Source organism: Elephantulus edwardii, unplaced genomic scaffold (genome assembly GCF_000299155.1).
Source record: "Elephantulus edwardii isolate Elephantulus edwardi_28Jun2011 unplaced genomic scaffold, EleEdw1.0 scaffold00126, whole genome shotgun sequence".
Lineage (NCBI taxonomy): Eukaryota > Metazoa > Chordata > Mammalia > Macroscelidea > Macroscelididae > Elephantulus > Elephantulus edwardii.
The window spans coordinates 3,126,511-3,154,094 of NW_006399876.1; the positions used below are offsets into that span (position 1 = coordinate 3,126,511).

Consider the following 27,584-nt stretch of genomic DNA (forward strand, 5'->3'; position numbering starts at 1 on the left):
GCCGGCCAGCTCATTACCGACCAGGCCAGCAGAACTCCCTATCTGTAAGGTAGATGTTTAGATCTGGGAAAACGGGAAGCTGTGAAGAATGAAGCGAACTACATAACGACTGCTACCCTGGTATTAGTCAAGTGGGTGGTCTGGTACTGGCCATTCTGCACTGGAGAATCCCACGGTCCACTACGGCAGAGCAACAAACTAAAGACACGCCGCTGCCACTACTTAAGGGACAGCCTACGATCCAATGAGAACCTGAGCGCTGTCAGTGACAGGACGGTATCTACAGGACTCAAGGAAGACCACTGGATGACCATTGTTGTTGTTGTTATGTGCAGTCGAGTAGCTTGCGACTCATAGCGACCCTATGTACAATAGCCCTAAACTCCGCTCTGTCCTGTGTCAATAGCACTGCCTCTGACACTCTCATCCCAATTACCCCAGTCACTGAATCAATCCTCCTCATAGAGGGCCTTCCCCTCCTGCGCTGTCCCTCCACCCTACCAAGCATGATGTCTCTCTCCAAGTACTGGTCTCTCCTCACAACATGTCCAAAGTATGTTAGACGAAGACCCAGAATCCTTGCCTCCAAGGAGCCGCCCGATTAAACCCTCTCCAGGATGGACCTGTTTGTTTTCTTGGCAGTCCATGGTACATTCAATACTCTTCTCCAGCACCACAGCTCAAAGGCATCAATTCTCCTTCTATTCTCCCTAGTCATTGTCCAACTCTCTGATGCATAACAAGTGATCGCAAAGACCATGGCCTGTATCAGATGCACTAGAGACACTATATTGCTCTTCAGAACTTTGGGAAGGTCCCTAACAGCAGACTTTCCCAAGGCAATAAGTCTTTCAATTTCCTGGCTGCTGGTGCCAAGAGTGTTAACTGTGGAGCCAAGCAAACTAAAGCTGTGAACAATCTCAATCTCTTCGCCATCCATCCTGATGCTGCCAATTGGTCCAGTGGTGAGAATCTTTGTCTTCTTTTTTTATTTTTTATTTTATTTATTTTTTTTAATCTTTGTCTTCTTGACATTGAGCCTCAATCCATATTGGAGGCTGCAGTCCTTGACCCTCTGCAGCAGGTGCTTCAGGTCCTCTTCAGTTTCAGCAAGAAGGGTTGTGTCATCTGCATAACGCAGATTGTTGGTAGATCTTCCACCAATCTTGACCCTACATTTCTCCTCATAGAGCCCAGCCTCCCAGATGATCTATTCTGCATACAGGTTGAAAAGGTATGGAGACAGGACACATCCCTGGCGTATGCCCTTCCCCATTTTGAGCCATGCAGTGTTAACCTGCTCTGTTCTGATGACTGCTTCTGGGTCCAAGTATAGGTTTTGCATTAGCACAATCAAGTGTTCTGGGATTCCCATTTCTTCTCAGAATCAGCCACAGTTTGTTGTGATCCACACAGCCTTTGCACAATCAATGAAACATAGATAGACATTCTTCTGGTATTCCCTGCTTTCAGTTAAGATTCATTCAACGTCAGCTACAATATCCCTAGTACCACGACCCCTTCTAAACCCAGCCTGGACTTCTGGTAGTTCTCTGTTGATGTGCTTTTCCAGTCGTTTTTGGATAATCTTCAGTAGAATCTTGCTTGCATGTGAAATCAATGATATTGTTCCATAGTTTCCACACTCTGTTGGGTCACCCCTCTTTCGGATGGGAACAAATATAGATCTCTTCCAGTCAGTTGGCCAAGTGGTTGTTCTCCAGATTTCTTGGCACAACCATTAATACCACTTAAGAACCAATCACAGAAGGAAGACAGGAGGGTTTCTACATGTTCCTGTCATCTGAACTGATCACACGCACTGATGACAACTCCTGGCGACTGGAGCCAGGACCCCGCTGGCACAGCACTTACCAAGAAGTCAGAGGTTCAAACCTACCGACGGGTCTGAGGGAGAAAGGTGGGTGTGCCCTTCCATAAAGACTTAGAGCTTGGAACCTGAGAGAGGGTGTCAACAGCTGCAATCAACTTGTGAACAGCGGGGGAGACTGAAGCTGTGTCAGAAACGAGGAAGAACCAGTGGTTGGAAAATAGGGCTTTGGCGCTGGGAATGAGGCCAGAGATCACATGACAGCAGTTCCTGGGCCCAACGACTCTGTCATTTCAAACACTGTTTTTAAATCCATAAATAAGCTCTATTTTATAAGAGCAATGTTACGCAGTAGTGGTCCTTGAGACATTTCTCAGTATCCTGTCCTACAGGCTCCCTCATGTGTTTTGCTTCAGATGAGGAGGGGAACCGGCTGACAGGAGCGGACCTTCAGGCATTTTACGCATGACGACAGCTGCAGCGGGAGGTGCCTCGCAAAGTGGAAGGGGGAGGGAAGAAAACGTGCCCCAGTGAACGAATGGGCATAATAAAAGCAGGGACAGTGACTACGTGCAGGGACCCCAGCAGACGGGACACAGAGGAGTCAGACTGATCTCGCCTGTGGAAGAGACGATGGAGAAGCTCGAGATGACCAGTCAGAACAAAACCAGGAGGAGCCTGTGGAACAGACCCTCAACTGCTCACATACAAGTTCAAAGACAAGCGCAGTAAAACCAAAAAAGTCTACAAGAGTCAAACTATGACACCGAGTACATCCCACCGGGAATTCGAGATCTTCTTAAGAACAAAGGTTGAGACCCGAATCTGGAGGTGGAGAAACAACAGGGGGAGCACACTCGGCACTTCACAAGCTGAGAGAACCAGAGAGGAAAGTGAGGCCTCAAGCTGTGACAGTAAACAGATTCTGTGGCAAAACACACAAACGATGAAGGAGCATTGAAGACAGACAGACAGTAAAAACAAACACAGAAAAAAGATTAGAAAAGTAAGTGATCCAACAGAATTAAGGATTATCCAACACTCCCTTTACCGTCCCGGGCAGGTACACCTTCCTGTAGACAAAGAAGCCGAGCCCTCTCTGACAGCTGCCCGGAGGCCAAGATGTCGCTGTCAGGAGGTACCGAGAGGGCCTGCAGCTAAGGACGTCACTGCAATGTCACCCAGACCTTGGCTGAAAGCAGAGAATACCGGAAAGAGGGTTTCACTGGCGCTGTAGGACTGTACAAGGGCCTGTGTGGATCCTAGTCATAATGGATGATGTTGGGAAGAATGGGAATTCCAGGACACTATCCTACGCTCATGCAGAACCTGTACCTGAACCAAGGAGCAGTTGTTTGAGAAGGAAAAAGGAACGCTGCATGGTTCAAAATGAGGAAAGATACACATCAGAGTTGTAGCCTTTCAACATGCTCATCCAATCTGTAAACTGAGTCAATAATTTAAAAAGTTGGGACTATATGAAGAAAAACATGGTAGTAACTGGAGAGCAATGATGTCAGGCTGGAGATTAAGGTGCGCCTGATCCAGGCCATAGACTTCTCAATTTCATGCTATGCGTCAGAGAGCTGGACAGTGTCTAGGGATGACAGAAAGAGAACTGATCCCTTTGAGCTGTGGTGCTGGAGAAGAGTGTTGAATCTACTGCGGACTGCTAGGAGAACAAACAGGTTTGTGCTAGACAGGGTGAGATCAGACTGTTCCTTGGAGGCAAGGATTCTGAAGCTTCGTCTGAGATACTCTGGACATGTTGTAAGGAGGGACCAGTCCTTGGAGAGGATGTCATGCTTGGGAGGGTGGAGGGACAGTGCAGGAGAGAAGGCCCTCTATGAGACGGAATGATTCAGTGACTGGGGTAATGGGAGTAGATGTGTCAGAGATGGTGAGGTTGGCTCAGGATAGAGCAGCCTTTACGGCTCTTGTACATAGGGTCGCTCTAAGTTGCAAGTGACTTGACGGCACATTAACAACAACAACAATTACATTATGCACATGACACAAACTTGCTTATGTGAAGCGATGAGGACTTGACACAAAGATTACAGCCTTCAATACGGTTGCAATTCTGCATGAAGACGACAAATATCCTTACACAGAGCCCAATAAGAAACATCATGATAAACAGAGAAGAGACTGAAGTGTCAATGATTCCATTTTACTTGGGTTCACAGTCAACACTAATGGCAGCAGCAGTCAAGAAATCAAGACTTTGTGGAGATCTGCTGTCAAGCACCTCTTTAAATGACAAAAGAGCAAGGATGTCACTTTGAGAACTAGGGTGTGCCTGACCCAAGCCCTGGTAGTTTCAACTGCTTCACATGCACGTGAAAGCCGGCCAATGAAGAAGGAAGCAGGAAGAAGAACTGATGCCGTTGAATCATGTGTTGGTGAGGACGACTGAATGGACAGAAGAATACACAAACCTGTGTGGAAGAGGGCCACCACGGGCCTTTTCTTTTAAAGAACTCATGGTGAAGAGAACCACCGCATTTCTCTCAGGTGGAAACAGCACAGCTGCTCCTTAGGACCCTAAGCGACAGACCTGTACATGCTGCGGGCCTGGGGACACGCAGGGCATCACGTCTCACCTTCCCCCTCCTGAAGGGCCTTCTGGTCTCCCACGGCTTCCGGCACCAGCTTCGCATAGGAGTGCTTCTCACTGGAGGCAAACTTGACCGTGTCAAAGTAGACAGAGCCATTGGAGACGTAGCTAGGACAGAGAAAGTGGACGGTTTGGGTTGACAGAGCGAGGGAGGTGGCCCTTGTGGCTCCCAGCCTTGTGGCCTAGTGTCCCTCACCCCCTTGTTGAGGTCCCTGTGCTGTGTCCTCCCTGGGTTTCTCCTTGTACCTAGAGAGAGAAGACCCTGCACCACCACAGTCTCCCTCGTGCAGCAGAGAAGGCCACCCCGTCCCAGGCTGGTGACCCTGGGGACATGGGTTAGTCTGCCACAGCTACTGAGCTGTTGTTCTCTGCTCCTGCCCTCTTGGTCTGTTAATGGTTAGGCCCTAGAGGTTCTGAGAGGCCCCCGGAAACCGCATCGGCCGAGAGCTGAGTGGGCACATGGCGAGGTGTGCAGGTCACTTCCTCGATCGGATGTCCTTGCTGCCCTGTGGGAAACCACCCTCTGGCCCACACGCATGCCTGGATGTTCTGATGAGTGGGAGATACTGAGCCCGGGAGTTCAGGCAGCATGTGGCCAGCTGACCAGCAGGTGGATGCCTCCTGCGTATGTGTTTGCAGGGAGAGGAGGGGATGAACCCACCCTGCTCTGGGGACTTCCATGCCACTGCGCCCTGTTCAGCTGCACATCTGGGCCTGCAGGCCCGTTGGAAACAAGATTTTCTCTGCTGTCAATAAGATTGTGTCTAAACCCAACCACTTCTGAGTTATGTAGAGAGCAAATCACACACACACACACACACACACACACACACACATTGTGTGAGGCTGGATCACAAACCAAATGACGACAGGGACTCAGTCTGCAGACAAGGTGGAAAGTGGCCCTGCTGAGCACTGCCTGGGTCCCCCGAGCCCGGCCTGGGTCCCCCGAGCCCGGCCTGGGTCCCCCGAGCCCGGCCTGGGTCCCCCGAGCCCGGCCTGGGTCCCCCGAGCCCGGCCTGGGTCCCCCGAGCCCGGCCTGGGTCCCCTGAGCCCGGCTTGGGTCCACAGAGCCCTGCCTAGGCCCCCTGAGCTCAGAGCTATGACAACAGGGTTAGCAGCTCTTTGAGCCACCTGCTGGAGAATATGTGTCACAGCAGGCCCAGGTGACCCCGTGATGCCTGACTGATGCCTGTCTCAGGCCAGAGGGCTGACGTGGGGTGTAAGGTCACGCCCTTCTGAACCACATCCTCCTCTCTCACAGCACTGAGGGGACCCTGAGTGGAACGTCAAGTGCCCTGGGGCGGCCCTCACCCTTACCCATAGCCGTTGTCCACAATCCTCTGCACGAAGTGGACGATCTCTGGCACGTATTCACTGACCCGCGTTAGGACGTCTGGAGGGAGGACCTGTGGGAGCAAGGAATTCCGGGGTGCTTTCCTTCCTCTGATCTGCAGTCAAGGCAATGGGATGACATCACAGAGCTGGGGAGCCAAGGGGTCTGGACCACGTGGGGGCCGCACTCACGTTCAGAGCCGCCATGTCCCTGTGGAACGCTTCCTCCCAGAACTTGGGCAGTTCAGAGAAGATGGAATTGTCGGTCACCTCGCTGCCAAACCTTGAGTCCAGCCACTCAGACAGCAGGTCCTTGGCCGCTTCCAGCAGGACCTGGCAGGAAGGCACAGGGAGCGTGAGTCAGTGCTCAGCCCACAGCGAGTGTGGCAGGGCTGGTGGGCTGAGGGCTGGCACTCAAAGCCCTGCAGCCCCCACTACCAAGGAGTCCTTACAGGGTGTACGCCCACAAGACAGCTCAACGCCGAGACACAACATGGCCCCCACACAGGGGGCCTGCCAGTGAGAGGCTGAAAAGCTGGCAAGTAGGACAGCGCACCCAGAGGCTTGAGGGTGCAGGGTATGGACCCTGTGAACTGGGCTCAGTGTGGGTTTGTGGGGTGAGACGTGGCAGGAACGGGTGGTCAGTGGCAGTGTGGACTCCTGACGGGAAAGGTCACAGAGAGACGCCCTCAGAGAAGAGCTGTCAGCTCAGAGGCCCCCGTGGCCAGAGAAAGTGTTGCCACCCATGGGGGGGGGCGGGCAAAGCCCGAAAGGGGGCCTCAGAGGGACGGGGGGAACACTGCCCACGAGAGCAGGTGAGTTCAGTCACCACCGGGCAGTGCCTGCAGCACAAGGGGACTGGGCCCTCGCGAGCAGGGCAAGCGCCCCCATCACATCCAACTGCACAAACGAGATGAAGCCTGGGCACAGAGAACGTGCTTGGCTGGTAACCAGAGGCGCAGGGATCACCTGTCGCCGTGACACCGCGGTAAAAACGCTGGGCTTTTGAGAGCTGATGGGGAAATGAAAGGAAATGAGTGACGGGGAACGTGGCCTTACAGCGTGGGTGTGTGAAATCAACGCTTTAGGACAGAGTGTGTACAAACGGCTGAATGAGAAATAAGCTTTATAAACCTCTGCTCAGTTCATAATATAAAGCTGTTTATGCATCAACAATCCTAAACAACCCTACAGAGTACTAGGAAACACCCTCCTGGGATTCTCAGCTGTCACCAACATCCATCCGTCTGACATAAGCGATATATCCCTCACGTCACGGCCTTTCTCCATACCTACTCGACTGCATGCTAAGCACATCATTTGGGAAGCTGGACTCTATGAAGAAACACGTGGCATCAGGATCACAGAAAGACTCATCAACAACCTGCACTACACAGATGACACAGCCGTGCTGTGGAAAGTGGACTCAAAGCACTGGAGGTCTTCAACCTGGATCACATTTCAGCATCAAGAAAATAAAAATCCTCACAATCGGTAGATGGAGAAAAGATTGAAAAATGCCAAGGATTTAATTTACTTCAATCTACAATTAACATCCATGGTAACAGCAGTCAAGGAATCAAAAGACCACCTCAACAAGATAAACAAGCCAATCGTAAAACAGGCACAGGATATGGAGAGACCTTCACTGAAGGAGACACGCGGATGGCCAACAAACATGAAGAAATGGCCAAAATCCCAGCTCTGAAAGAGATGCAAATCAAAACAACTAGGAGATGTCATCTCACCCCAGGAACAACAGCAAAGTTCAACAGAGCAGCAAACAGTAAATGCTGGCGAGGTTGTGGAGAGATTGGAACTCTTATTCACTGTTGGTGAGAGTGTAAAATGGTGCAACCACTACGGAAGGTGGTTTGTTGCTTTCTCAAAAAATTGAAAATAGAATTAAAACAACTATGAGATATCATCTCACCCAGTCAAAATAGCAAAATTTAACAGAACAGCAAGCAACAAATGCTGGCGAGGTTGTGGAGAAACTGGAACCCTGATTCACTGTTGGTGGGAGTGTAAAATGGTGCAACCCCTGTGGAAAGCAGTTTGGCGCTTTCTCAAAAAGTTGCAAATAGAGATACCATTTGACCCAGCAATTCCACTACTGGGAATATACCCCGAAGAGACCATAACTGACACCCAAGCAGATATATGCACACCCATGTTTATTGCAGCTTTGTTCACAATAGCAAGGAGTTGGAAACAACCTAAGTGCCCATCAACAAACGAATGGCTAGAGAAGCTGTGGTATATTCGCACAATGGAATACTATGCTGCATTAAAAAACAAGGAACTCATGCAAAATTATTCAAAATGGTTGACTCTGGAGAACATTATGCTGAGTGAAATGTCCCAGTCACAAAGGGACAAATATTGTATGGTGCCACTGTTGTAGAATGGGACTGTCCTTGGGGTTGGGGAGAGACTGAGTAAGATGGGTTCAATAATGTATACTGCACTGAAACAGAGAAGGGAGAAAACTGTTTAAAAGAGATATGTGATTAGGTATTTCTGTCATGACAGAAGTCTAGAGCGATGGCTACACAGTGGAGTGGACCTGGGGGAGGGTTTGTAAAATAATGAAAGAATCTTTTCTTTTACTTTTCCAAGAGGGTAATGTCTGGTGGGGGGGAGTCTTGGGAGGGGACAGATCTACAACAATGAATGAATGGAAATCCAAAGCCTCTGTAAATTTTCACTGAAATTAATAACAAATTTAAATAAAAAAAAAGAATTAAGTTAGAGTAAGGATGGCAATGGAACCACCTTACCTCTGTAACTTGATTTGTGCCACTATTAGAACCTCTCCTCAGAATATTATTGCTTTTCAATTTTTGACTCATGCACTTTTAACTTGTTAGTTAAATTTGTATCTTCTAGGCTGCAACACTTCCATGATACATCTTCAAGGATATGAATGTGTACGGCTAAGCACAATTGTTAACAGTGCATCTAAATTCCAAAATCAATCTCCATAATAGTCTATGTGTTTCCTACTGCCAAGGGGGCCCTTTAGAGTAGTGAGAGAAGACATTCACCCTGAAACCCACAGCGTCCCTTTTCAGCAGGAAGTAGCTAAGAGAATACACCATCCCCTTTTCCTTATGAATCAGGGTGAAGTCTCTCTCAGGGAGGAGTGATAGGGAATGGCAAGGGACACACTGACAAAGGAGATTAATCAGAACTGGCTTTGACAAGCACGGTGGCAATTGGACAATTAAAACAGACATGGGGGGGGGAAAGAAGAACGAACTGGGGAGGAGGATGGAGAAAACAGTGCAACAATGAATGAATGAAAAAAAGAGAAAAAAAAACCAAAAAAAATTGAAAATAGAAATACCATTTGACCCAGCAATTCCACTACTGGGAATATACTTCAAAGAAAGCATAACCCCCACCCAAGTGGATATAAGCACACCCGTGTTTATTTATTTATTTTTTTTGCACACCCGTGTTTATCGATGCTTTGTGTATCACACTGAGTGAAATATCTCAGTCACAAAAGAACTAACACCGCCTAGCCTCACGGTTATAGAGCAGGGCTGACATGGGGGGTTGGGAGGAGAGCAGGACAACAGTGGATACATAACGACTACTGCGTTGTAACAGAGGAATGAAAGAACTATCTAAAACTTAAGCATTACATGTAGCCCAGAAAAAGAGATACATCACTGCAAAGAGGGGGGGGGGAGGGTAGGTAATTGTGCAACAATGAATATTTTTTTAAAAAAGTAAACTGGGAGAGGGGAGGGGAGGGCAAGGAGGTAAGACTGCAACAATGAATGAATGAAAATCTAACTTCTCTGTAAATGTTCATTAAAATCACAAGTAAAATAAAATTTGGTTTTACAAAAAAAATCAAAAGACACTGGGAAAATCTGATATCAAAGATCTCTCTAAAGTCCTTGGAAAGAGTATTCTTGGACAGCAAGGATGTCAGTTTAAAGGCTAAGGTGCCCCTGCTCTAAGTACAGTATTTTCAACGGCTACCTATGCATATGAAAGTTGGATAACGAAAAAGGCAGACTGAGTAGACTTGATACCTTTGAATCCTGTTGCCGGGACAAGAACACTGACGGTTACGTGAACTGCCAAGAGAAGAAACCAGCCTGTCCTGGAAGGAACCAGGGTGCTCTTTCGGGGTAAGGGCGGTGAAACTTGGTCTCACATGCTCAGGGCATGTGGTCAGGAGGGACCGTGTGTGGAAGGAGATCAAGGTGAGAAGATTGAGAGTCAGGGAAAGAAAGGCCTCCGGCGAGGTGGAGTGACAGGTGAAGATGAGCGTGTCTGAGGCTGTGAGGATGGAGTAGGGTCGGGCAGGTTCCCCCCGCTGATCCTAAGGTCATGGCGAGGTGGGAATGGACAATGTGTCTGAGGCTGCAAGGACAGTACAGGGTAGGACAGGTCCCCTGCACTGATCCTAAGGTCATGGCGAGGTGGGACTGGACGATGTGTCTGAGGCTGTGAGGACGAGGTCGCAGGGTCAGGCAGGGTCCTGCCTGCTGATCCTAAGGTCAGTGAGAGGTGGGACTGGATGACACGTAACAACAGATGACCGTTCTTTTTCTGACACACATGGTGCTGCCCTGAGCAGGAATCAGCTCAGTAGCAACTGACACACATCCAAGCCTGAACTCCAGCCCAAACTGTTAACAGCTTCCAGACCTGCCTGGCAAGGTACCCGCCCAGCATGCACACCCCCAGGCCTCTCAGGGACTGCAGGGGCCTCTGCCCGGCTCGACTCCTAGCCCAGCTGCGGTGAGCACCAGAGCAGGGCTGGAAGGACTGCTCTGCTCTGGTGGGAGTCTGCTGTACCCCCAGGAACCCGGGCCTGGCCCCAGCCCCGCGGGTGGGCATCTCCCGGGCGGGCCAGCGACCCACTCTTGACCAAGCCCACTAAAGCTGAGAAGCGCCGAGCCTCGGGACCCACTGAGGAAGAAGAGTAACGGGGAAGGACGCGAGGGGGCCTCAAGAGCCGAGAAACTCGTGGGCTGTGGGTAAACCGAGACTCACAGTGGGGATCCCTGCCGACCCCCGCTCATGGCGCCCCCTGGAGTGACAGAGCAGAAGGCGCCACGGACGGCCGAGGGCTGGCTTCCTGAGAGATGACCTGGCCTCTCTTCCCAGGTGCCCGGGTGGCCTTCCGCCTCCATCCAGTCAGCGAGCAGCTGAGTGAGGAGGAAGCAGGATGGAGTGTGTCCACCCAGGGACTGTGACAGCGTGAAAGCTCAGGAACCCGTGGGGCAGCGGCACAGGCCTGGCCGATCCCTGGGAATCAGACTTGACGAGGTGGAAGGGTTTTCAGTTGAGCAGAACTGCTCTCAAAGTCCCTGTACAGCCTGGGCAAGCAGGCGGATGGGTGGGCAGGCCACGGAGCTGGGTCAACACCACCACTCCTAGGGCCACCAGCACGAGAACAAAAAGGAGACACAAGCATGCACACAGAAGTAGGAGATGCCGACTGAGAGAGCACAGGCCCATGCCAGACAGAGAGCAAAGGGCCTCGGCCTCCTCACAGGGACAGGCCCCGTGAGACTGGCTTCTCACAGCTCCAGGACGTCAGGTCACTGCGTCACGCAGCCCACAAAGACAACGCTCTAGGTCCTACTCTGCTAAGCAGTGACTGGGATCTGAAAGCCTGTGAGCAGACACGGATGGTCGCTCTCTGCCTGGAACAAAGAGGAGGAGGAAACGGCAGACGCGCCGAGACAAGGAGCCCAAAGCACTGACGGAGCGGGAGAACCCAGCCTCCAGGACCCAGACGTCTGCCAGAAGCAGACGGTGCCCAGCTACGACAGCTGGCCACTCTCAAAGCAATCACAGTAGAAGGTCCTGGAGTATCTGGAATGAAATGAAAAGCTACATAAAGGGCGAGTCTAGTAGTGGTATACCCCTGAGACTGTGGCCTTTAGCCATCCTGAAGCCTGGAACAGAAATGACCCCCAGGGCCCAAGTTTCAGTCAAACCACAATCGCCAGGCCTGGACAGTGGCCAGGAACACCAGTGAGGCAATCACTCCTTTCAGAACGCACTGCGTAAAGTCAAAAGAGCCTCACCTCCGCACAGCGGCTGGTCTCCTCGGGGGGCAGCTGGGCGGCCAAGGCGCTCCTGAGCGGCTCTGCCGCGAGCTCCACGCTGTGCTGGGTCCGCTCTAGCAGCTGCCTCTTGTCGGGGTCTGTGGTCTCCTTCAGCCTCGTGGAGAATGGCTGTGGGGGGGGACAGTGAGCATCAGAGCCTGTCCGGCTGTGGGAGGGGACGGGGAACATCAGAGCCTGCCCTGCTGGATGGGGAGGGAACGGTGAACATCTGAGCCTGCCCAGCTGTGGGAGGGGACTGGGAGCACCAGAGCCTGCCCGGCCGCGGCATGGGACGGGGAGCACCAGAGCCTGCCCAGCAGAGCCCATTAGCATGTGGCTCAATGCCTGGGGCTCTTCCCTGTTCTTGGGGTGGTGGATTCAGGAGGGTTGCAAGGCATCACCCCGCTGCTGGCTCTGGGCAGGGCCTCACTCTGTGCCTCAGTTTTGAGAGCAGCAGTGCGTGCAAGGCTATTGGCAGGAGCCCAGTAAGCCTGCCACTCTGTGGAGATGCAGCCCAAGGGAAACAGGGGTCTCCTGGGCCCTGTATGCCCACTTCTGCCCACCCCGCTGGGAAGAGTCTCCAGCCCTGTATCTGGCCCGTGGGCCCGAGAGTGCAGCCCTGTGTCCTGTTTTCCTTCCGGAGGCAGAAGGTAATTCCTGCACAAATGGACAAAGGACCCATCCTGACCTCCCCAGCAAGGAGCAAAATTGAAACAAACATATACGAATTGTGTATGCAAATCAATATAAAATTTTAAAAAAACTGACACCACACAGATTAAAGCCAGTGTGGACAGCCCCGCCATGTGCACTGCAGACCATGGCTGAGGCTGGGCCCTGGGCTGTTGTCCTGTCACAGGGCTGTACAGTTGGGCTCCACTGGACAGCACCTAAGGACAGCTTCAGTGACGCGGTCACCCCCGACCCGGTGTCACTGTGGCACGTGTGGCTGGGTGCAGCCCTGACATCACAAGCTGGCGGGGTGGTGGAAGCCGGGAACAGCGGGCAGAGCGGCCGTGCAGGGCCCATGACCCTCTACACTCCCACCACATGTCTTTGCTGGTGACGTCCCCAGGAAGGACTTCCTTTCCTGGTGACCCTGACAGCCGGCTTTAGGGCAAGCACCAGTGTGGACAGGCTACGCTTGAGCCAGGGCCCACAGCCAGCCCAGGGCCGGCGGTCTAGGGCGGACAGAAGGTACCTGCAAGGCACTGCACACGTCCTCCAGGAGCTCAGCTGCCTGCGGCTGCTTCTCCCGGTACCGCTGGAAGAGGTGGTTCTGCCGCGCTCGCCTGATGATCTGGGGAGAAAGACGCGCTAGGCAGGCTCCCTGCGGGAGCATCTGACCCCCACACTGCTGGGCTCCCCTCGGGGAACACGTGCCGCCTGGTACAGAGTGGAGCTCTCCCAAGGCACACTTCCCCTCAGCACAGCAGGCAGACCTGCCCTGGTGGGGAAGGCAGGGGGACGGGGAGGGTCTGCAGGTGAGCCCCCACTGCTTCCAGCACCCAGGAACATGCTGGACACAGCAGGAGTCAGGACACAGGACGCTGAGCCAGCCTCATTGTCTCTGCAGCTGCGGAACACCCTGTCTCCGCCCACCCCGTAATGCCCCGTCTGGAAGATAACCACGTGCTAAGTGCCGGCTTCGCCCTGAGCTTGTGCTCTGGACGCTCACCGTCTCCTGCTGGGGAGCTGTTGCAGCCTGGGGGGGGGGGCAGTCTGGCCGCATCCCCCATCCTTTACCTACTCCTCCCGAAGTCCCCCCTCCCCATGCTAATCTGTCTTCAGAACTGAAGGCCTCACCTTATCATCGATGTCCGTGATGTTCATGCAGTAGAAGACGTCATACTTGAAGTAATCTCTCAGCACTCTTCTCAGGATGTCGAAGGAGATGTAGGACCTGGAGAGGAGGCCACACGGTTGACATGTGCCCACGGCATTCCCGTGGCTGCCCAGAGCGTCCAGTGAAGAGACAGGGACACTGCCCAGCTGCAGCTGCTCCGTACAGCTACCCTCTGTGGTCAAGTCAGGGCCACCTCGGCCTCAGGTCTGAGGTTCACAGGCATCCCACCTGAGCTTGAGGAGAGTGTTTAAATGACAGAGATTAACCACGGAGAGGCCCTGGTGGCACAGTGATCAAAGCACTGAGCTGCCAACCAGCTGTTTCAGGGAGACCAGTGTGACCACCTGCTTCTGTAAAGGTGACAAATCTGGAAATCTTTTGGGGACAATATTACTCTGTCCTCCAGGGTCGCCAGGGGTCGGGACTGGTTGAGTGGCGGGGGCGATGGTGTTTCTTCAGATTAACAACAAAGCTATGAAGGAGCCTTCTCTGGGGCTGCCGGCACCCCCTAATCCTCCAGTGAATATAGACTGCACGTGTAACCGAAAATCTGGTTTTAAAGACAAGAAGTCTGAGCATAAACCCGAAAAATGTGGAAGCAGGGACTCAGACAGACACTGGGACACTACGTGTCCACGCAGTGCTTTTCTCAACCACCAGAAGGTGGACATGACCTTCAACGCTAGCATCAATGAACACAGCAGTGGGCAGTCCCTCTGTGCAGTGGACGCTCCTGGCCCCGCTAGCACACAGGTGCTGGGGAGACCCATCAGACAGAAAGGTCAAACACTGCACGACGCCACAGTCTGTCAGTGGCCGCCAGGGGGGCATGATGGGAACAGTTATTTAAGGAGCTTGGCTTCTGTCAGGGGCACCGAGAACCGTGCACACTCTTGGTGGTGCCCTGGCCACGCGACTGTCACTAATTCCACGGGGTGGTGAGCATGGTCGGCCCGAGCAGGAGTCTTCACTGCGTCGACGTCACGGCAGCTGGATCGGGGATGGGACTCATCTCAGATGGAGGCTTGTTTCTAGCCCCAGTTCTCCTGACCATCCCTTCCTGTGGTGCCTCAGCTCCCGGCCTCCTGGTCCCCCTCGCAAAGCTGACCTCACGTGTGGCCCCTACCTGGCATGCCCCATGTGAGAAGCGTCGTAGACCGTCGGCCCACAGCAGTACCACGTCACCTTCTTCCCGTTCTGAGGTATAAACACGTCCTGCATTAGAAACGGAGGAGTGAAGGTCAGAAGAAATGCAGCAAACACCACATGGTCACCCAGACAGTGACAGACATCACCCTTCGGGTCTGTGTAGTACAGGTCACCACGGACAGTGACAGACCCTTAGGAGGGAAGGACAGCCCTAAGGGTGACAAAGGTGGGCTTTCTCTGCTCAGAGGTGAGGGGTGGCAGGCCTGACCTCCTGGCATGGAGGTGCATTTACGGCTGTCCTGAGGTGCTGATGAAAGGTGAGCGTGACCACCTGGTCCCAGCCTGGGTGACCAGGTGTGCTCACTAAGGAAGACCCAATGAACCCCAAGTGGGGAGCATTTCTAGGTGACCAGGCAGCCGAGTTGTGTCCTGACAGGTATGTCCCAATCCCAGCTGTTTTGGGTCTCAGCCCTGCTGTCTTCTCATTTTGCCCGGAGCCCACCACCTGCTTGTCCTGCCTGGGCCCACTGACCTTTGAACCAGTTACCACCAGGTGATCCTGGCCTGGGCCCATCACTGCCCACAGGCCCTGCCCTGAGCACTTCACCGCCCACTGGCCCTGCCCTGGGCCCGTCACCGCCCACTGGCCCTGCCCTGGGCCCGTCACCGCCCGCTGGCCCTGCCCTGGGCCTGTCACCGCCCGCAGGCCCTGCCTGGCTAAGCGAGGATCCAGGCACGCAGGGGCCCGGTCTGCAGCCCCCGTTACCTTGTTCCGTGTGAGGCTGTTGTAGAGGCGCAGCCTGCACAGCTCGGTGCCCGCTGGTGGTGACCACTGGGGTTGCCCACGCCGGCCTTTACCTGGGGGCAGAGAGAGTGGTCAGAGCCCACACAGGACAGGCTTTGTGCTCTTGTGGTGGGAGTATGACTTTCCAGGAAACTTGAGACGATGTACTCCGGGTGTGTTCCCACAAGTCACCGTGACCCCAAACACCAGAGGGAGAGAGGAGGCTCCTCAACTGGACAGATGACACAGTGACGCTGTCACGGCTCGAGTGCCGGAGACGCTGAGGACGGCCCAGACAGGGCGGGGCGTGATCCCTGAACATGGAGGCACCAGGACGTGCACTCAGTGAAACCCAACAGCAAACGATGATCCTGTCGGTGCACGGACCGCCCCCCACGGTTCCACGCTGTGCTTCTCAGGGACACTGACCACTCACCTTCTGGTTCTCACCAAGCGCTTGACCGACTGTGCCCCAGAGCCCGAGAGCAACGTCCAGATCACAGGCCTCTGCAGCAGCCGTGCTGCCCTGCCCTTCCAGGTGCTGTCCTCCATCCTCATGACGGCGACCTCAAGCCTGACCCTGACTGCAGGAGGCCTGCATGATCTCCCTCCCAGGACACCCCGCTGGTCCTCAGATACAGCTCTCCAGGCCTGGGGTGCTCCACTGCACATGGCCTGTGACCAGGAGGTACCCGAGGCCCAGAAACACACAGTCATGACCTGCCTGCACCCCAGGGCCAGATCAAGGCAGCTGCTGCTGGCACAGACACAGAAGTCGGGGTGCAAGCAGGGGAGCCACCAGGCCCAGGGCCCAGTCAGGGGCCAGAGTTTTTGAACTCCACCCGCAACTGTTTACAAGTCTTTCTTACTTTCAGCAAACAAGGCTGTGTCCGCACTATGCAATACACACATCACGCAGGGGGCGGGTGAGTCTCTAACCCGGACACCACACTCATCTGTAGAGTGCAGCTTCTTGGATCATCTGCTCAGTGTACAGACTGAGGCGCAGAGTGAAAGGATGCCACCAACCCTGACCCACCAGCTCCTGATACAGCCAGGCAGTGTCCCCTTCCCCTGGTCCAGTCACGCCTCCTAGTCGAGGAGGGGGTTTCACGTGAGCACAGCTAAGTGTTCTGGAGTCATCATTCTTCTCAATGTTACCCATAATGTATTATGACCCACACAGTCAAATGCCTTTGCATAATCAATAAAGCACAGTTAAACAGCTTTCTGGTGGTCTCTGCTTTCAGGCAGGATCGATCTGAAATCAGCAGTGATGGCCCTCAGGCCATGCCTTCTTTGGAATCTGGCTTAAATTCCTGGCCATTTCCTGGTAATGTACTGCTCCAGCTGCTTTTAAATTATCTTCAGCAAAATTCTACTTGCTTGTGAAGTGCTATTATCCTAAAATTTTCACCTTCTGCTGGGTCATTCTTCCTTGAGATGGATCTCTTGAAGATGGCTGGCCAGGTGGCCGCCTCCCGAGTGTCTTGGCATAAATGACAGAGTGTGTCTGGCACTGCATCTGTTTTTATTAGTATCCTGTCAATTCCTGGAGTCTTATTTTCTGCCAATGCCTTCGGTGCAGCGTGGACGTCTTCCTCCGGTACCACTGATTCTCGACCATCACTCCTTTTTGAAATGGTTCGGTCAACCAGTTCTTGTCGGTACCTAGTCCTCCCACCTTCCTTCGATGCTTCCTGCACCATTCAGTATTTCTGCCCACAGCATCTTTTAGCATTGCCGCCCATGACATCAGTTCTCATTTTGCACTTTTCCTTCTTTCAGTCTGAGAAATGCTGAGCCCATCTGCCTTCTCTTTGGGCGTAGACCCAACTCCAGGTCTTTGAACGTTTTATTCCTTATTTTCTGGAGCCACTCTCAGTCTTCATGATCTCTTCCTTTTGCTTTAGCTTGTTTTGGTTCAAGAGCAAGTTTCAGTCTCTTCTGATAGTCATTTATTTTATTTTCTTTCCTGTCTTTTTAATGATCTTTTGCTTTAAAGTATGTCTTACCACAGCTCACATGATCTTGGGTCATTAGTGTTTTATATACCAAACCTACACTTAAAATGGTCTCCAAATGCAAGTGAGATATACTCAAAGCTGTATTCTTGCTCTCGATGAAAGACCTGTTTTAATCTTCAGCGTCAACCTGAACTTAAGGATGAGTTGGGTTTGCATATGATAGTTTGCTTCTCGGTCGGCCCATGGCCCTTTCTGACTGGCCCTGTGTCCACGAGGACCACCAAGCCAGGCTCTGGGGGAGCAGGGAGGGGCCCCGCTGTGCCTGCTCACCTGCTTGCGGCCCACAGGGCTGGAGTGGGGTGTGTGGGCCATGGTGGTCCCCAAGGACCGCCTTGACATGCCGGAACCAGCGCACCACGTGGAAGAGCTGCAGGTCCGTGGGAGGCGCCGAGAACTGCCTGAAGGCGTCCACGTCGGCCTGGGACAGCGCATGGCCCTGCACATAGCTGCGTGTGCTGAGGTGCTCATTGAGGGCCACCAGTCGCTTGGCCTCATCACCTATGCTCAGGATCTGCCTGTAGTCAGAAGCTGTGGAGACAGGGACGAGGCACCAGGTCAGGCAGTCCAGAGACGCTGGGGTGACAGGTACAGCTAGTCAGGGGCCACAGAGGAGGCGGATGTCAGGGAGGGGGACACTGAGTCTGGGCCCACAGGGGAGGCGTGAGATGCTAGGGGGAGATAAGCTCAGGGGATGGGGTGGCCAGCCCGTAGTCCCCACTCCATAGCCCTCCACAATCCTAGGCCCTATCTAGATGTGTGCTGTCACCCGTCTGCTGACCAGCCCTGCTGGCCCTGGGGACGCACCGAGAACCCTCCGTCCGTCACGGCACAGAACCCAATCTTCATGTCGGTCAGGGCAGCCCCTCTGTCTTCAACTCCCGGCATGCCCACACCCCCTCGGCTAGCCCACTGTCCTGCACACCAGCCTCCTGCACAGGTACTCCTCTAGAACATTCTAAATACGCTCCTGACTGGAGTCCACACCTGCTCCTGCCTTACAAGTCTTCCAAGGACTCTGGTCCTTCAATAGCACTTGCCAGTGTTACAGATGGACCCGAAATGGCCACAGGGAACCACAGCCCGGGGGGGGGGCAGGTATCCTGGGAGGTGTTCTCGGGCTCTGAGCCCCATGTCCTCTGGCTCCGGCCTCTACCTCTCCATGCTCTCCTAGGTGAGGGCCACGGGCACATGCTGCCACTGAGAAGCCAGAGTGCAGGGCCCACTTCCCGATGAAGACGTGCCCTGACGAAGGGCACAGCCTCCAGCATGAACCATGCTCACAGAGCTTCCTCGGAAAGCGGATGATTATGCAAAATCAGCCCTGTAAAGCCCTGAACACGCCTGGTGCCCGGCAGCCTGGGCACCACGATGGGAGTGCCCCGGGCGTCCTCCCACAGCGCGTCAGCCTAGAACAACGGCCACCCAGGGGCTGTCCACCAGGCTGGGGAAGGGCCTGCCCACCAGGCTGGGGAAGGGTCTGCCCACCAGGCTAGAAGGTTCTAGAGCTCGGAGGGCAGCCTCTAGGCAGGTGCCAAAACAATTACAATAATTATGGAAGCTGCACTGAGGCTGTTTTATGGAGATAAATAGAAGTAGGTCAGCTTTCAAGTGGTAATGGGGCAGCCAGGCTGTGGTCGGTTCTGTGGAAGATTCTGGAAGTCAGCCGAGGGCGCAGAGGGCAGAGGGCCCATCGCGGTGTGTGCCTCCCCCTCAGGGCTTGGCCAACAGCCACCGACATGATGGGATCGAGCCAGGAAATCAGCTTCTGAGTGGGGGTGTGCTGAGCGCAGGGCTCCACGCCCCCAGGCTGGAAGGGGGATCCTGAGAAAGTTCACCAGGTAACACAGATGCTGGCACCTGAGCAGCAGGGACCAGCAGGGACAGAAGGGACAATGAGAGCAGCGCCGTCTCCCCCAGCAGCCACCAGGACACCCTCCAGGTGCACTCTCCATCTCAGGCCCTGGGGTGAGGGACTGCAATGGCCACAAAGAAATCAGACCAAAGGCTACTGAGGAAGAGGACCCCTCAGAGCTCCAACCAACAACCTGAGGATTCGGGAGTGAGCGGGAAGGCCCTCTCTGTGTGGACAGCCTCCGCTCCCTGCGACAGCTTCCACTGGAGCCGGCAGGACAGATGCCCATCAGGCTTCCTCGGGATCTTGCAGCACCGGGTCCTCTTAGACCCCAACCTCAGCCCTGGTCTACCAGACTATGTCTGCCTTGACCTTCACGGATGAAGGCCTGCTCCACCACGTGTCCTCCTGCCCAGGCGAACCTGCCCTTCATGCTCGAGGGGCCGAGGAGCTGGCCTGACTCTGCTCAGAGCATCCTGCCCAAGCACGACGCCTCCGGCCCCAAAGTGCACCTCCCCTCCACGGTGGCGGCGGCTCCCCTCCATGGTGGCGGGCACACCGCTGCAGCCGCAGCTCCATGCCCAGGAAGCCCACTGGCTCCTGACACGGTGACGCCATTCTCCGAGAGGCTTCCTGCCATCTCCTGCTGTGTCCAGGGTGCCAACTCTCTCCTGTCTAGGAGGTTCCCGGTGCAGGAACCACTCAGTCAAAACACCACATGCCACTCCTGCCTCTTGGTGCTCTGGAGGTCTCCTCTGTCTGCTTCTGCAATGGCTCATTTTACGTCTAACAGGATGGTAAACTGTCCAATTCCCTGGTCAGGGTTCCACACACTTTATTTGCATGGGCCCATAGTCCTCAGGGGCTCCAGACACGTTATTTGCATTATTAGCAGGCTGTCCAATCCTGTGGTGGGTCCCAAGGACCTCATTTGCATAGCCCCATCCACTTACATGTGAATCACAAAAACATTCACAGGTACAAGGGCTCTATCACGTAATTCTCCATCCTGCATTGACAGCGGGTTTTACAGCAATGCCAGCTCCAATGCCCGGTGCTCCTGTCCCATGAACCTCGGGGCTTGACTCTCCACGGTTGCTGCTCTTCACACAACAAAGTTTTTAACCTTGGGCCAACCTCAGTTTCTCCTCCTACCTCCGACCTCCATCCTAACCTCAGCTTCCTGCCATCTGGCTCCCACTGGGGTGGCATGAGCCTCACTGGGAGCTGAAGCAGGCACCTTCCTGGAACTGCTGGACCACCCAGACCTGCTGAATCTGAAAATCAATCTCCGCAAACCCTGTATGTAGAACCCTGGAAGCAAACTCACACCCATGACTCAAGATTGGGCCAAACAACAGACAAGTCTACAAAGCAATCAGTAACATGATGGGTAACAGCAGGGAGGCAGGCGCACTCTCCTTAGAACCAAGCACACAAGAGCCGAAGGACAGAGCTCAGAAAGCCGGCAGGGAGTGGAAACAAGGATGGACGACACCGGAAAGACAGCAAGGAGGACGGACGAACGCCGTGACACTGTGGTGGCTGCAACCCAACAGCATGGAACAAAACTTAGCTCAACTGCTGAATCAATTTGCTCTATACATTTTTACTTAAATCACATAAAGTTCATTAAAAGCAGGCAAACAATGCTCCACAGCTTTGCAAAACCTATACTTGGATGAGGAAGCAGTAGTCAGAACAGAGCAAGGAAAACACTGTATGGTACAGGTTCAGGATCAGGAAAGGTGTGTACTAGGGATGCATCCTATCTCTGTATCTTTTCAATCTATATGCAGAACAGAACATTTAGGAGGCTGGGCTTTATGAGGAGGACTATGGGACCAAGAGTGGAGGAAGACTCATCAACAACCTGCATTATGCAGCTCCCACTACCTTGCTCGCTGAAACTGACGAGGACATGAGGCATTTGCTGCAGAAAGTCAAGGACTGCAGTCTTCAATATGGTCTGAAGCTCAATATTAAGAAAACAAAGATTCTCCCACCAGATGCTCTGGTGGAGAAAGAGGAGCAATCTCCTCCTGTATCAGTCAGATCTGATTTGAGGGTACACACACACAAAATAATAAAATTCTAAAAAAAGAAAACAAAGACTCTCACCATGGGGCCAATTGGTAGCATCTTGATAGATGGAGAAGAAATTGAGATTGTTAGTAATTACAGCTTGCTTGGTTCCACAATCAACACTCTTGACACTAACAGGAAATCAGATGAATTGCATTGGGAAAATCTGCTGTCCATAACCTCTCTAGGGTACTGAAGAACAATGCCATCTGGAGACTAAAGTGCACTTGATCCAGGCCATGTTCTTCACAATTACTTGCTACGCATCAGAGAGCTGGACAATGAATAAGGCTGACAGAAGAAGAAATTGATGCCTTTTTGAGTTGTGGTGCTGGAGAAGAGTAATGTACATACTGTTGATTGCAAAGAGAACAAACAGATCTGTCCTGGAGAGGGTGAAACCAAGCTGCTCCCTAGAGGCAAGGATTTCAAAGCTGTCTCTCATACTTGAGACATGTGGCCAGGAGGGATCAGTCCTTGGAGAAGGACATTATGTTTGGGAAGGTGAAGGGACAGCGAGGGAGAGGAAGACCTGGGATGAGAAGGATTAATTCAGGTGTGTTGGAAATGATGAGACTGGCTCAGGATAGGGCAGAGTTCAGAGTTATTGTACACAGGGTCGCGATGAGTCGCAGTGGACTTGAAGGCACGTAACGGCAGCAACAATGCTCCGGATCACAACCGCCTGGTCCACCACCAACCATGGGGGTGACGCCTATCAGGCAGTGTCTTGTGCACGGGGTCAGCCGGTTGGGTGGTAGCTCCCTACACCACCACCCTGACTCGCCTCATCACTTGATCTCCTGGTTCCGCTGCATGGAATCTCATCACAGGAGAACCTCTGTTCTACTTTGTGAATAGAGATCACGGCCACAGTTAGCGGAAGACCATGGCAGGGAACCGTCTTCAGGCCAGTGCTCAGCAAGCACACACACTGAAAAATCTCACGTCGTGATGTGAAGGAAGCTGGGCGACTCGCCCGTCAAGACGTGAAAGCAGCACTGTGTGTGCATCAGCTGTGCGGGGCCTGTGAGGAGTTCAAGCGCCTGAGTGTCCTCAACAGTGCCATTCAGCCCTGAGACGGGGGATGTGGCCAGCCCCAAGCCCCCCACGCTGGCAAGCCCACACAGCGGGGGCTGTAAGTGCAAAGACCCCTGGATCTGTAAATGTCCTGAATCTATCCTGGGAGGGTGAGCGGAGCACGGGAGCAACACTGAAGAGGAGGGATGCATGGCAAAGCTGCGAGGACGGCCATCCTGTGAGTGAAGGACACTGAGACCAGGATGACTGACCAAGTCCCTGCAGCTGGAAGGCCCTCCGGAGAGCTCACCTTCATTTCTTTTCCTCTGAGGGTGGCTCAGGTGCTCATTTTGAAAGAATGCCCAAATGGACAGGGCGTCTGGGGAAGGGAAAACTGACAGGAGTCAAGGAGAGGGCAGGCGGGCGAGAGGGAAAGGAGATGCTGGCCAAGAGGAAAATCCACCCTCTCACTACACGTCTGAGAGCTGGTCAGTTACTCAGGGTGACTAAGAATGGAGGCCTGTGAGCTGTCATGCTGGAGGAGGGCACTGACTATCCCACGGACTGCCAAGGGAACAGGCGGGTATGTCCCGGAGCAGTTGCAGCACAGCCCCTAAGAGGGACAGACCATAAAGCTCCGTCTCACTTACTTTGGACACGAAACTCGGGGAAGCTATTCCTTGGAGAGAGAAGGTGGGAGGTCAGTGAAGGAGAGGAAGACCCTCAACAAGATGGATCGACGCAGTGACCGCAGCACTGGGCTCGAGTGTGCCAGGGACGATGAAGATGGCACAGGCCAGGCCAGGTCACACTGTCCAGAGGGTCACTGAGAGTCATTCTCAACTCCACAGCACCTGACAACATCGACAAACAGCCGCCCATCATCACAAACAGGCCAGTTCTCACAAGGCCTCTGTTCTGAAGCACAGAAAAAAAAACAACCAAGAGACTCCCTGTAAAATGAGTTCTGATGGAGCAGTGGGTCAAGAGTAGGCAGCTAACTGGAAGGTTGCTGGTTTGCCTCCATCAGCAGCTCCTTGGCACAAAGATGGGACGGTCTGTAGCATCTAAAGATGCAAATTGGAAACCCCATGGGCTCGTTCTCTCGGGGTTGCTGTGAGCCAGTACCCTGACAGCGGTAGGTGACATCACATCTGCTCCCAAACGGACCACAGTCACTGCTCTTCAGAAAGCACGTGGCCCCGGCGATCAGGGCTTCTCTGCTCACCAGTCACTGCCCAGAATGCCCTGCCAGGCAGGAGCCATCGTGTCCTTCCTGTCAGAAAGCCCAGAGCCGGGACCCCGGCACCATCCGCCCCCCAGCAGGTGTGAACCAGGCTGCTGTTTCACAGGCTCCCGGGGCTCATGGCATAGTGCAGTCAGGTGTCAGGCTGCTAGCCGCAGGGCCAGCGGTTCAAATCCACCAGGTGCTCTGTGGGACAAAGCTGGCAGTCCCTTCATCAGGATTAGAGTCTCAGAAACCAGAGTTGGAACAGACGGGATGGCAGCAGGATGGAGGTTTGGTTTGGGTGCCCAGCGGGGTTGGGTGCCTGGCTGGTGACATGGTGCAGGAATGCAGGCGGAACGCAGCGCACCCTGGCATCTGGGTCTCGCCCACGGGTCTGGGTCACCCAAGAAGCCAGAGCTACCTGCCTGGATGTCCCAGGCCGCGGGTGCAGCCAGCCTCAGGAGCAAGAGGCCACCACAGGTTGCCAAGGGGCTGCGAGCAGAACAGCTCTTGGGGTGGGTGACCACACGCAGGTACCAGCCACCCCTTCCTGCCCTGGCTGGCGCACACAGCTGGGAACCCGGCGGGGCGGACAATCGTGGCCCTCGGACGCTGTCTGCCCACTGCCGGCTGGGCGGCCGCCTCCTCCCTGACCCTCAGGGCCAGTAAAGTGGGGCAGCGCCGCGTCTGACCGCCGCTTCCAGCCCAGATGAAAGCCTTGGGGACAAGCCCAGAGCGTTTATGTGTGTCCGCGTCCCCGCGCCCTCTGCCCGGCTGCGCACCGAGGCTCCCGCGTGGGCGGCGCGACCTGAACAGCCGAAGTCCAGGGCGATCGGGCCGGGGGAGCCGGTTCAGTGTGGGGTCACTCCTGGGGCCCGGGGCGCAGGGCCAGCGCGGGAAGCCGAGGGCAGGAGGCAGTGCCGCGAGTTCGCGTCCCCCGCGGGCCGGGCAGCGCGCGCAGCAGTGCCGATCCGGCCGGCCCCGCCCCCGCCGCTGTCTCCCCGGGTTCCTGGCCCCGCGGCCGGGGTCGTGTCCCGCCGGCAGGGACCCCGCGCCCGTCCGGCCCTGACCCTGGTCCCACGGCCAGCCCCGAGGTCCCGAGGCCCCGAGTAGCCTGCAGCCCCGGCCGGCGCACTCACCCTGCTCCTCGGAGGAACCTGCCATCGCTGGGAATCCCGGAGCAGTCACCGCAGACAAACCGCCTCCCAGAATCTGATGCAACCACGGCGCCGGAAGCCCCGCCTAGGCCAGGCCCCACTTCCGGAACAGGCGCGGCTGCTAGGCAACAGCGTCAGGGCGGGGACGCCCCAGGCCCGAGACATTCTGGGAGTTGTAGTTTTCACGTTGAACACCGCAGGTCTTCTTGGGCCAGATGCGGGGACGCACAGGGCTGGGCAAGCACGTGCGCGGAACACGGGCCAGGAGTCCCGTCCACCTCGGGAGATGGGGCCCAGTCGACCTCCAGAGATGGGCGGGATGAACAGCTCATCTCATGCCCGGGCAGGATGTTGCGATCTTGTCCAGCGCTCTAGGGACCCACCTGGCGGTCAGAAGACTTCCAGGACAGGCAGTGAAGCCTGCAGGGAACGATCAGCCGGGGAAAAGGAGTGTGATGGAGAGTGAGGCTGTGGGGAAGGTGAGAGCTGACTGAGGGAACCACCTGGCACGGGACCCCATTATGTTATGGAAAAATTCTCTCTTTCTCTGTGTGTTTCTGTGTGGGGTGTCAGGGAGGAGAGATACGTTGGAGTAGCACTTACCAAGATGGGCAGAGAACCGATCCGCTAAAGAAAGCCTGGTGGAAAGCTTTCACGTGCTGGGGTACCAGCCAGAGATCTCTACTGATTATAACTGTTCATTGGTGTCGCCTGACGGCGTAAAGCTGCCCTTCCCGGTCTCCTAGGCGGTCATCTTTAAGGGAAAGCGATTTGGTCGTGTAGTACTGGATGAATCAGGATACTAGCTGAAATGCTTGCGGTTCGAATCCACCCTGTACTCCTTGGGGGAAAGATGAGCAGTTGTCTCCTGTCACAGGTTGAATTGTGTTCCCGCCTCCAAATTATACGTAATGATAAAATATGGAAGCTAGATCCCCGTGAGATAAAACAAACACGGTGTAAGAAGTTTAAGGGTGAAATGCAACATTCCTTAATCCTGTTGTTATGTATAAACAGTCAATCTATTCCTCAAGGGTCTTCCCTCTCTTGTGCTGTCCCTCCACCATCCCATGCATAATGTTCCTCTCCAAGAACTGGTCCCTCCTTAGAGCATGCCCAAAATATATCAGTCAGAGCTTCAAAATCCTTTCCTCCAAGAAGCAGCCTGGTTTTAGCTCTCCAGGACAAACCTGTTTGTTCTCCTAGCAGTCCATGGTAATCCTATCACATGTCTAACTGGATGTAAGGGGAGTCCCCTTGAGGGCTGTGGCCAGTGTTAGGTCTTCGCACTGGACGTAAGGCCAAGGACTCAAGGAAGGGACCAGAGAAAGAAAGGAAGTAAAAGAAGCTTTATTAAGGGGTCTCCCGGGCGGGATTCCTTGGTCTGCAGAGAGGGAAACAGGCAGAGGGACAGACCAGGGAAACACTGAACCCTAAGGTGGACTAGGGCAGGTTTTATAGTGTGGGTCTTTAGGGAGGGGACACTCCATGGTAGCTGAAGCTGTTCACTCCCTTTGTTGGCATGTTGATATTCCTTGAATCCTTTGTTCTCCCTTTGACCTTGGTCCTGGCCTGACAGCCAGGAACACCTTTTCTCTCACTGGAGATAAGTAACAGGAAGGACAGTTGTCTGGAGTGGATGGGGTCATACTTTTGGGCAAGAGCTCCTTGACATCAGGAAAGGCCAAAACACTTTGAAATCTCCGAATACGTGTGGTCTACAGATGCCAACACTTCTTTGCCTGGTGGTGGTCAGGAGCTATGCTCCTGGCCCCAAGGCAGGTATTGCAAGGAGGAAGAATGTTGCAGTTGCCCCCAGTCCTGATCACACCTTGGAGAAACCTGATAATAACTGGAGCCTGATCACAAAGCACACGCCCAAGCTAATTGGCAGGATTCCACAAATACCTAGCAAAATACCATCTTCCCTAGTCCGCCCCAAAACTCCCTATAAAAAGAAACAGTCCTTGTCTGTCCTCTTGCCATTTGGCCTTCTCTGCGCTGTCACTTGCTGTCCCTCTCAGGCTGCACAATAAAGGCCTGCACATTTCTTGGGACCACCTTCTTTCCTTCTCTCTCTCTCTCAACTCTTTTTTTCTATCTAACATTGTGAAAATCATCAGCTGTTCCACAAGGCAGCAATCTCCTCCTGTAGAATTCACAGCCTTGAAAATAGGCTGGAGGGTCTGTTAAGAGTCTTTTCCAGTTCTATGGCAACCAACTCACACACAGAGTGGGCATTCGCCCGAGCTGTTACCCTGATTTGGACTGTAGCCTCCTGATGTCCTAGTCAGTAAGGAGTTGTGCTAACTCAAAGGCACCCGGTTCAAATCCACCAGCTGCTCCTTGGAAGAAAGGCAGGCAGTCATCTTCTCAGCAATTTACAGCCTCTGAAAACCTGCTGGAGGGGCTGCTATGAGTAGGTTGTGGCGCAGCCACTGTTTTCTGACTCACTAAACTCGTAAACTGTTGTTGTTATGTGCTATCTAGTCATCTGTGACTCATAGTGACCCTATGTACATTAGCTCTGAAAACTGCCCCATCATACTGAGCCAATCTCA

At 54.0% G+C, this 27,584-nt stretch overlaps 1 protein-coding gene across 1 annotated transcript in view; it reads right to left on the bottom strand.

The window, feature by feature from the left end:
* The window catches only part of CARS (cysteinyl-tRNA synthetase), a 37,110-nt gene extending 12,080 nt beyond the window's left edge, over positions 1–25,030 (bottom strand). Inside the window, exons 1-10 of the mRNA XM_006893376.1 lie at positions 25,006–25,030; positions 17,952–18,209; positions 15,637–15,728; positions 14,848–14,936; positions 13,682–13,778; positions 13,077–13,175; positions 11,855–12,004; positions 5,979–6,119; positions 5,772–5,860; positions 4,438–4,559 (exon numbers count right to left, since the gene is read on the bottom strand). Coding sequence (XP_006893438.1) covers positions 4,438–4,559; positions 5,772–5,860; positions 5,979–6,119; positions 11,855–12,004; positions 13,077–13,175; positions 13,682–13,778; positions 14,848–14,936; positions 15,637–15,728; positions 17,952–18,209; positions 25,006–25,030 — 1,162 coding nt within the window. The remainder of the gene's footprint in view (positions 1–4,437; positions 4,560–5,771; positions 5,861–5,978; positions 6,120–11,854; positions 12,005–13,076; positions 13,176–13,681; positions 13,779–14,847; positions 14,937–15,636; positions 15,729–17,951; positions 18,210–25,005) is intronic.
* Positions 25,031–27,584: the final 2,554 nt, after the last annotated feature.